The 11465-nt window shown below is 38.8% G+C and overlaps 1 protein-coding gene across 1 annotated transcript in view; it reads left to right on the forward strand.

The window, feature by feature from the left end:
- Positions 1 to 4855: 4855 nt before the first annotated feature.
- The window catches only part of dcp2 (decapping mRNA 2), a gene marked incomplete in the record, with an annotated part of 9801 nt that continues 3191 nt past the window's right edge, over positions 4856 to 11465 (forward strand). Inside the window, 7 exon segments of the mRNA XM_024264312.2 lie at positions 4856 to 5140; positions 7379 to 7530; positions 7720 to 7847; positions 8811 to 8909; positions 8993 to 9145; positions 9222 to 9334; positions 11010 to 11114. Coding sequence (XP_024120080.1) covers positions 5088 to 5140; positions 7379 to 7530; positions 7720 to 7847; positions 8811 to 8909; positions 8993 to 9145; positions 9222 to 9334; positions 11010 to 11114 — 803 coding nt within the window.

Consider the following 11465-nt stretch of genomic DNA (forward strand, 5'->3'; position numbering starts at 1 on the left):
TGGCGACTCCTTTATTGCGCAGTTGGGGAGTCCATAACATCTTAGCTGGGGAGACCTCGTCCCCCTGGGTGTGGGCTCCAGGTTGCTCAATTGCCTAGAGCCCTGTCCTCCGGTTTGCCATCCCTGAACCCTGTTGGGAGGCTTCTGGTGGTCATCGTTGTTGGGCATATATTAACCTAAAATGGATAAAAGCTCACCTTAGGAATGACAACTAACAGACCTGCTCCAGGCCTAGGTGCTCTCAGGACCTTGTGTCCCACAGGTCCATGGTCTCTGGCCCCTTCAAAGTGAGGTCAGGGTTTGGTGTCATTGGACCTACTCTGGTATGGACGTTTTTCTGTTCCATCAGATTGTGAATTTTTAAAACCTTTGAATTTTCTTTTTGAATTTGTTGTGAACCCTTGATTTTCTAACTGCAAACTGTTATGTCCCAAAATATTATCTTCTGTTTTAAATATTTCGGGTTTTATTTTTATTTCAAGACTCAGCAAATAGTTGTGTTCTTAGATCAACTAGTTAAATGCAATGTTTTTCACATCAAATTTTTGTACAATCAAAAAAGGCTGAAGTTCTTTAAGTCCTTCCTACCCGTGGGTTTGTCCTATACCTACACTTACTGTGCCAGCGCAAATAAAAAAATACGTGGTGGACGTGTTCGAGTGCTACCTTTGCTACCCCTCCATCATGTGATCAGGCTAAGCTGTCCACCTGTCTGACACCCCCGTGAGGCCTCGTTGCCTTGGGGTAAAGCTGTCCAACCCCACTCTGAGGCTGCACTGCTCCCCGTAATACTTGTCCATAATTTTTTCCTACCCTTCCAGAGCGCTCTCTGCTCTCTCTGGCTCTCATTCAAAGCAGCAGCTAGTGCTGATTGGTAGATGGATGAGAGGGCGTGGCCTCGCGCTTCACTCCAGATCTCACAGTAGATCTCACAGGCTCAGCAAAGCTCAGACGCAATTTCCAATTGAGCTTAGTCGCTGTTCAGAGTTTTCGTCTGTTTTTTATCACTGAAATTATTTGATCACTCGTTATTTTAACAAATTCTCCTCCTCAGATGACAGATGATGTAAATTCAGACTTGAACACTTTAACATCTTCACAGCCCACAGCTCTGGTTTTGCCCAGACGTAACTTTGGTAAGAACGCTCACTCATTCTACCCAGGCTGGTATGGTGGGAGACCATGGCTAGAATATTCAGCAAAGCTTGATGCATGCTTTTGTTTCCCGTGTCGTAAATTTGGGGGAAACAATGACAGGGATTTGGTTTTCAATAAACAAAGATTAAATAAATGGAAAATGGCACTGTAAAAAGACAAGAGATTTACAAAGCATGTGTCAATGTCAATGCCACATAAAAAAATACCAAATCCTGGTCTGAATCTCCCAGAGAGAGGTCACAGGGGAAACCATTAGAAATCTAAGAGGGTCCACTCAAATTGATAAAAAATTAATATAATATAAAAACAATTGGAGAAGTCGTTCAGTTCCTTGCAGTGAATGAACGTCCACTTGGTGGTAGTGTGGAAAATTCAAATGATGGTTTCTCTGCAGGACTGTTGTTAAATTTGGTTGACTACACACTGACAGAGGACCCCAAGTTTAACAAAACAAACAAAAGCCTCCCACAAAATGCTAAATACACCTCTCGCAACATCCAAAACAAAATTAATGAAAGTCAGTTCAATGCAGATTTTCTGATGTTCCCTCCATAAAACGACTGTTAGAGATCAGGTGGACCATCCACCATGATGTGACCAAGTACCTTGTGGAGAATGAGGATGATTTTATGAGGATCCTGTCAGAGGTCACAGATCCGCTGCTGTTAACATCTGCACAGAGGCGTCAGTATAACTGAGGATGTTAAAGAGGCATCATTTCTTTGAAATAGAAAAGTTCCTCCTAAAAGTCTTAGGTTCCTTGAAGGCTGCACATGCCATGCTGCAGGTTCATTCAGTTGATATGTGCTTCAGAAGTAGTCAGCACATCCCTGCAGGCCCTGAAGCGGATGAGGGCTGAGAGTGAGGCAGTCAAGCCCTAGAGTTAGAATTTGTTGTTATTTTGCCTTTAGCCTGGTTAGTGCAGCCACAGTGAAATGTCTGTCTCTGCATCCTATGCGCTCCTTCTCTCCAGCCACAAAGCTCCACTTCTGTTTTCCTACTGTATATGATAAAAAATAACATATTTTAAAAAAGGAAAACAAAAAAAAGAGAACAATATGAGGTGGATAAAATAGGCCATATCAGATCTGCGCAGATCGCCTGGATTGCGGTGCATGTTGGTGAGTTTCGTGCACTGGCGTCAAATGTGCGCCGTCACCAAGTATTGCGAGAAAGGGGCGGGTTCAAGGCGGCTTCCTAAGCCAGCGCAGCCAGAAAATAGTTTTTTTTAAACTTTATTGAACAAAATGCAAGTATACAACATGAAGAAAAATCAATGCAGTGTACAACATACAATCAGTATACAACACAGATAATGTTAAACAGCCAGTGGAGTCGATTCATTAAATATTTGCAGAATGTTACAGATTTTAATAGTTCTGAGAGCCTTTTTGTTGGAGGAAAAGGATATTGATTTTATATAAAAAGTTACATCTTTAACAAATTATGGGAAGTATGGTGTTTTATTAGTAAATTTACATTTATGTATGTTGCCAGAAGAATTAATAAATTAATTATTTAAAAAAGCCTTTTGCTTTTTTTGGTGTCCTGAAAAAACAAAGTAACACATTTTCCCATTTCAGGGAGAAATCTTTGAAGACATGAAAAATGATGAATCTACTGAACTCCTTCCAAAATCTCTGTGTGGACAGACAGTACCAGAAAAGATGAGTTACTGTTTCTGGGTGATCTCCATAGAAACTACATTCAGTATTAATATATATTTTAAATTTTATCATGTAATGTTTGGCAGGGCCAGATAATAGGTACTGCGCTGGCTGCAGGCCGCCTTCAGAACTACAAAACAATGCATTGTGGGAAACTGTGTCCAATAGTTCTTGTAGTTCGGTGTGAAATAACTGGTGCTAAATGAAGGACATCGGTGTATTTTTTAACTTTTTCTGGAAGGTAGTGAACCACTGATGAAAAAATAAAGAAGATTTCAAATAATCTGTGGTCATATTTGTTATTGTTGCCTCTAAAACGTAACTTTAATTTATTTTTATTTATTTATTTGGGACAGTGCACATGCAATGAATCCCGCAGCTATTTTATCAACAGTTTTACTCTAAAAGATGGTAAAAAATAATATAAAAGACACAACAGCACAAATCAAACTAGGAGGAGTGGCTTATTAACTTTCAGCCAAATGGTAAGGACAACCCCATAGACTGTAAAAACAATGGACAGAGCGAGCAATGAGGTCCCCCATTGGAAATGCATTACTTCCTCTCCTCGCGAAAGTAGGCCGCCGCTTTCACCGTCAATTCCTGAAACGGATGCCGCCATTGGCAAACAATCTTCAGCGATTGGTCTGAGTCATAGCTGAGTCATGGAATCTACAGGAAGTACTGTCGCCAATCAGGAGTGAGTTTGTTGCAATCCTCCACCTCTTTCCACGCCTCTACCAGGAGACCGCGGATGTAAACGCTGGCTCGAGACGACTGTGAAGTTGACTTCCGATTTTTCCGAACAGGACCTGTTTTTAGGTGGTCTGAGCTCGAAAAATACAGTGGAACGCTCTCGCTGTGAATCAGAAGCCAACTTCAGCGTCGGCGTCTCGAGAGAATTGTACAAGTCATTGTTGAAGCCTTTGAGGGAAAACCATCCCAACATTTGATTCTATCAGCGGTCCTTTTGGATTTACTTACATTTATTCCTTTTTGTCGAGATAAAAGGAGCATTTGGGTGACGCCGTGCCCGAACTTCGCGCGTCCCCCCTCGCGCGAGCCGCAGCGTTACTTCACGTGCGGCCAGGTTTACAGTCTGATCAGATGCACGTGAGAAGCGCGTTCAGCGGTATTTAAAATAAATAACCATCCTAACAAGAGAACAGCTGGATCTTCTTTCTGTTTCAAAATACGACAACATCCATTGAAATTTGTCTCGCGCTCCTCAGACAGCTGCGTCTAATTCAGGCTTCAAGCTGGAAAAGCAAAGAAGATGAAACTTTGGTTGGTGATTTTATGGAGGAGCTGTACCATTCTGTATGATACGAAACTTATAATTCATGAGCTACAATCAAAACAGTGAAATAAAGAAAAACCAACGTTAAACAAAGAAAAAAGTCCAAAGCACATAACCTCAGAGTGAAATCTATTTCTACAGAGTAAATCCTCATCTAAAAATGTCGACAGCATGCTCCTCTTGTTGTTTCAAACTGCTGCATCGGTACATTCCATTGAGGAAAACAACAGTAGGACAATGATTGGTACATTGTTGAATTGTAAAGTAGGTGTTAAAAGGTCTTCACGGACCCATTGATGAAGTCTGCTCCCATTGGCTACCCGTCATCTGTCAATCAAACCCCCCAGACGTTCGACGTCAGACCCACAAACGCTTATTGAGCCATCTGATTGGTCAATTTATAACTCTAATAACTTGTGATAATGGAAAAAAATCTTTTAAAAAAAATAGGATTAGAAAAAAGAAGTTAAGCAGAAAGCAGCAGAGGAAGAATGATTATTCTGACATATAAAATGACTGAGAAATAACTGTCTGTTTCCCAATGTAAGTCAATGGGACTTTGGCCTTTTTGCAACCCAGTGGTACTTCCTATATGGAACACGGAAGTAGGGGGGGAATGCTTTGTCCAGTTATTTTATATACAGTCTATGGACAACCCCCAACTCCTTGATCTCGTACAGTCTCGTCGTTCGCCCTCATCTCTGGCGCCTTTCTCCGCCCCCTCCAGCAGCCGCTTAAAAAATCAGACCCTCACTCCAAACCACTAGATGGCAGTAATGCGCCTGCTGTTTACCAGCCGCCAAAACAAACTTACTGAAGAAGAAGAAGAGGAGGACAAGGACGACGAAGAAGAAGCCATTGTTTATCAGACGTGTTGTGTTTCACAGCTCGTCTTAACCATCAACATTCTTTACGTCCGAACCACAACGTGAAGAAGGAGAGGCAAAGCCGATAGAGTCAACATGGAAACCAAACGAGTCGAGATCCCGTCTAGCGTCTTGGATGATTTATGCAGGTAATCCTTAAAGTTAGCGCCACTTATATTTGACGTTGTGATATATTCAGTTAACCCATTAATTCACGCAATAGCAACAGCTTTTACAGTTAGCCGTCCCCGTTTTGCCGTAAATGTAACAATTTTAAAAGAACGCATACTTAAAGAACTGAAGGATCATTTTTGCGCATGCGTAGTCAGAGTCACCTGTGATCTCCCGGCGACGCCATAAAGTCAACTATTTGCTAAGGGCCATAAAACAGCCAGAAGTTATTGTGTTTCAGTCTGAGCAAACCCTGGTCCGGGACCAGGAACCGTTCTCTGGTGGTTTCAGTTTTTCCAATCAGTTTACTCTGAGTTTCTTCAGTCTGAATACAATCTGCTCCCAGAGCGGAATAACTGGACTAAAACTACCAACCCAGCTGGTGGCCACGTGATGTAAACAATGTAGGAATGAAGCAACAGGAGAAATGAAAAGCATCATTTCATGTTTGATTTATTTATAAGCATAGATAATGAAAAATACAGGACAAGACACACAAATATTTCAAACTACTTACAGAAATAATGAAATGCATTGATTAGAAAATAAAAAACAAACAAAAAACACTTATGTCACAGTTGGTTCATTAATTTTTGTAAACTATTAACTAAACTCTAGTATACTAGAGTTTAATGTGTTATCAAAGACGCAAAAGTGTGGAGAGAAATAAGTATTACCCGGATTTATGCGTGCATAATTCTTGATTTGTGCCTAATTTAGGATTTGTGCTTACGTAATCCTTAATTTGTAACTTTTAAAATACAATATGTGCATAATAATAAAATAAAAATACAAAAGGAAATTTACACATGAACAAATCAAAATTATAACAGCTTGAAACTAATGATACACGCAAATCTTTAAAAATCATGCACAAATCTCTTGTTACGCACACACAAAACCACAGATCTGTGGTGAGACTCTTCACGCCTCAGAGATTCGTCTGTGAGTGATGCGTTTAAATACTACGAGAATGCTGGGTCATCAGAGTTTTCTCATCAGCTTGTAAATAATATTTGATGAAAATCGACATTTTCCCACTTTCTAAAACAGATATAATAAAAAAGTCTTTTTAATAGATTTAAAAAAAAAAATCTACCAACCAAGTTTTTTTTACCGGCCAAATGAGTATTTTTATGTATAATGAAGGATATATTTTTGTGCCACCTGCTCATCAAACCTTGTGATGGTAGCATTTCCTTTACAAAGGAATAGATGCTGTCACCGTTTGTGGCCTTTGGTACACAGTCAAGACAATCTGACTTTATTGGAATTATCCGATTTGGAAATTATTTGAATTTTAACAAATGTTTATTAAGATCGAGGTTGATGTTTTTTTCCTATCATGTAGGGTGGTGCTGCCGCGATTAGTCGACTAATCGACGAATCATCAACTATTAAAACAGTCGGCGACTAATTTAATAGTCAATTAGTCGTACATTTTTATTATATGGAGTCGGAAGTGTTGTAAATTTGAAAGTTATAATGGTATTCTGTTAGCTTTTTGGACTACGTCATTTATTACGTTTTTTTTTAGGCAATTTTAGAGTTTAGATAAAATTTCAGCATGCTAGCTATTTTGACTAATTTAGTTTTTTTCATTTTTTTAATCTAATTTTGCTTTTAACTGATATTGTAGCTGGCCATCAGCTTCAGTGATTTCAGCTATCAATTTCAGCATCTTCAGCTATCGGTGACAACTAGCATCTTCAACCGCCAAATTCATCCTAAAGCATTCCCACTAGCATTATCACAGGTAATGCTGTATACATGTATCTAATTTGTTGTTGGTTTAAAGCTAATGATGGTTAAGATGCGTCCGCTTCACATCTTAATTAGTTGCCTAATTGCAAAAAATATTCTGATTAGTCGACTATTAAATAATCGTTTGAGGCAGCAGTAATGTAGGGACAACTTTCCTTTTGATCCGATCTATTATGAAATAAATAGAATTAGATTGCATGGAGTATTTCATTTTAGGCAAAAACACTAAAGAGACGGAAATCTTGACTGAAATAAACACACTACGGTGACTGGCCTAGCCACACTAAAACTTATCACATCAAATTGTTTTTTCAAAAAAAAAAAAAAGAAAAATATAGAGCGAGAGAGAGAGAAAAGGACAGCATTTACAAACCCCATGCCCCAAATCATGGCAAAGTATGAGAATTACATAAGAATAAGTGAACCTGAACCTGAACTCTTCTTTTCCGCAGCCGTTTCATACTTCACATTCCAAGTGAAGAGCGGGACAATGCCATCCGAGTGTGCTTCCAGATTGAATTAGCCCATTGGTTCTACTTGGACTTCTGCTTGCAAAACACACCAGGAGCTCCTCATTGTGGCATCAGAGACTTTGCAAAGGCTGATATCCTTACATCTGCTTTGTCACTTCACACGTGTTTTGTATAGCAGCTTACACTATAAGAATTTGGGTAGATGTGTTGACCACTCCACTGTTAATATGTTACAATAAGCCATGGTGGGTCCTTTAGGTAAGCTCTGAGAAATGATCATTAATATCAGAAAAATAATGTTATTCTTGACAGAATCATACTTTTCCATCATTGCCCATTTCTGTTGCCTCATGGAGAGGAGGTGCAGAAAGTTTTGGAGCAGTGGAAAGAATATAAGATGGGCGTACCAACTTATGGAGCCATAATGCTGGATGAATCTCTGGAAAATGTATGTTGATTTTGGCTTCTCATATTGTGACAATATGTGGTCATTTTTAATGGATTGATTGATTTTTAACTGATGTATTTTTGTGCTTTCATACAGCATTTCGGTAAAACACCTGCAAGTTCTTAAACTAGCTTAACCCTTGTGCTGTCCTAGGCATGTTTTCATTAAAAGTGGGGTCATCTAGACCCCACAAGAAGGCGTGCTGAACTTTTTTTTTTTCCCCAAGCATTTTTTTATCTTCACTGGTGTCCGTGGCAGACATGAAATTTAGCTGTTTTTCCAGCTACATCCTTAGTCTTCTCCTCGAAGCAGTCCTCATAGAGAACAATAAATAGAAAATTAAAGTGGGTGAAGAATCTTTTGGACTATGAACTCCCTCAGACTAACAAAGCCACTTTGCTGAGGGGTTAATCATATCAAGAAAGGAAACTTTAAGTCCTTATGCCATGATTCTACTTCAAGACGTCTCCTTGATAAATAAAAACATTCACTGACCTTTCCTAAAATAATTCAGAGCAAAAAAAGTGGCCTGGCTTGGTACAAACCACTTTTAATCCATGAAAGATGTATGTTTTAACGAAAAAGTCTCACTCTAACCTTTTTTTTTAATCTATTTTCAAAGCATTCCCACTGTTCTTTCAATGATGATTATGCTGTTTTTAGCCATCCACGTCGTTACATTAGTCTCGTCATGTTGTATGAAGTATTAGTTGGCTTCCCGGGCTTTGCCAGGGGGCCTGCATTACTCTGTGCTGGACTCCAGTGGGGCAGGTGGGTGGTTGCCTGGAACATGGGGCGTGGCTGCCTTGGGGGCCCAATGGTAGGCCGTTCGTTTGGGACTGGGCCCCCTGGTGAGGCTCCAGGGCTGTTCTCTGGCTTTATCGTCACCAAAACAAATTTTGACGCCCACATGTCGTTACTCTCCTTTCCTTGCTCCCACAGTGTTGTATTTTATATTTTCAGGTCCTGCTTGTTCAGGGCTACCTTGCAAAATCTGGATGGGGATTTCCAAAGGGGAAGGTTAATGAGGATGAAGCTCCACATGACTGTGCAGTCCGTGAAGTAAGGGACCAATGTCGTGAGGGTTACTGAGCAACCTCTACTGTTATTACACTTTCAGAACTAATGACCATTGTACTTTACAGGTTATGGAAGAGACAGGTTTTGACATAAAAAAACTTATTTGCAAAGACATATTCATTGAACAAAAAATTACAGACCAGTTGGTTCGACTTTACATTATACCAGGAGTGTCAAAGGATACAAAGTTCAACCCCAAAACAAGGAAGGAAATCAGGGTATGAAAAAACTTTAAAAAAAATACATTATTTAATGTACTGCATGTGTCATGACAAAGTTTTACTTCTCGTGTAGAATATTGAATGGTTTTCCATTGAAAAGCTGCCTTGTCACCGGAACGATATGACCCCAAAGTCTAAACTTGGACTTGCCCCTAACAGGTTTTTTATGGCAATCCCATTTATCAGGTACGTGTATACCAACCAATTGTTGATGCATGGAAATATTCATCACTTCTGTGATTATAGCTTGAACACAAGTATGGAGTTTGATTTTCACCGTATTAATTGAACTCCTACTTCAAATCCTTGTGCTTTTTATTTTTTCACATTCAAGTTTTATTGATAAAGCATATTGACTAAGAGGGATTGGTAAACATACAGATGTCATTGTGTTGCTTATCGTTTTTTTTATGATAAGAACAACAAAATGAGAAAAAGGAAAAAAACTTGGGTGTGCGCCTTAAAGGGGAGCCAAGTTACTTAAATCTGTAACGTTTACATGTTTCTACAGAGTATTAGAATCAGCAAGCTTCACATATTCAGTCCACTTAGTCCAGGGGTGTCAAACTCAATCGCACAAGGGTCCGAAATCCAAAACGCACCTGAGGTCACGGGCCGAACAGGATAAACATTTACTGAACAAGAAATTAAATGGTTAAAACTTTAAAACCGTAACTTTGTAACATATTTATGAACTAGATAAATAACATTACCTGTGATAATACTAGTGTGAATGCTGTAAGCTGAATTTGGCTGCTGAAGATGCTGAGATTGAGAGCTGAAATAACTGAAGCTGAAAACAAACAAAAAAAACTTAACTTGGCTAAAAACGCTGAATCTGATAGCCACCTAAAATATTAGCTAAATGCAAATTAGCCTAAAAAACAAAAAGACAAAACAAAAAAAACAAGGTTAGCCAAAACAGCTACCATGTAGCTAAAAAAATGACTAAACTCAAAAATATCATAAAAAAACTGAAAAGACCTAAATTAGCCAAAACAACTAGTGTGTAAATATTAGCCTAGGTCCAAAACAACCTATTTTTTTTTTAAAAAGCATTAATGAACTAAAACAGCTAACACATAGCTGGAATAATAACCAATAATAATCAATAATAAACTTTTAAACATAATCATGAATAATAAAAAGTCAGGAATATTATTCCAGAATAAATCAACTTAAACCTTAAATCATTTTCAATATTTTACTCTCCATAAAAATATATTTTGTCAATTTTATACAAGTTAGAAATTAGAGCAAAATAACACCGGGTCATTAATAACAATAAAATAAAATGATCTGGAGGGCCGGATCCGGCCTCCTGGCCTTGACTTTGACACATGTAAAAGAAAGTTTCTCCATTTTGTAAATTTCCTGCTCAGTACTTATCCAACCCTCGATTGTCAGTGATTCAGGGTTGAGCCATTTCCCTGTTAAACACTTCAGTTCCACGATATTTCTTCTGGGCAGGGGTAATAAAGAGCTTTATATTACATTTCCATCAAAACTCAAATGTTGTTGTAGCCCGGTATCTTTCACATACACGTTCCCAATCCGTCTGTGTGATCGCAGAGTTTTCCTCTTTCTCCCACCTTGCTTTAATGTAAAGAGTGTTGTTGTGCTTTTTAATGATAATTTATATTTTGACAATTTGATTATGTCCTCAAAACATGAAAATGCATCAATAAATTATATTAGAATTTTCTGTAAACATTTTTGCATAAATGGTTAAATAAAACGACCTTGTGTGCACTTAAGTGCATGTTGTGTGTTGTATTCATGTTGGGGAAAAATGTGTTAAGCTGCATTACAGCTGATCCCTCTTGGTGTTGATGTGGCGGTTTCTGTCTCACCTTGACAGACCGCTTCGAGACTGGATCAGCAAAACTAGGGGTGAGATGACGGAGAGTGTTGAAGATGTGGTCTCTAATCGAAGCCTTCACTACAAGCTGCCCGAGAGCGTTCGGTAAGACGAGCACTCCGTGATGTGTGACCTGCATGTGCTCGTGTGCGTGGTTGAAGCAGGACCGTAACACATTTCTGCATGTGATATGAATAAAGTTTATTCAGTTCAGTCCTTTTGCAAAGACAGATCAAAATGTGAGGGCCAACCAATCGGCCTGCAGTTTTAGAACCTTAATATCAAATTAACTATTTAGATGAAGATTTTATTGACGTGCATGAAAAAAGAGGAGCCCAACATGAATTTTATATGCATATTGCATTTGCTTTGAACTCACTATTAAATGCTAATTCAGAAATGTAACAATTGTTGAGGTTCCCACACAAAACCATATCCTAAAAATATTATGACTGA

The sequence above is a fragment of the Oryzias melastigma genome, linkage group LG12 (genome assembly GCF_002922805.2).
Source record: "Oryzias melastigma strain HK-1 linkage group LG12, ASM292280v2, whole genome shotgun sequence".
NCBI lineage: Eukaryota > Metazoa > Chordata > Actinopteri > Beloniformes > Adrianichthyidae > Oryzias > Oryzias melastigma.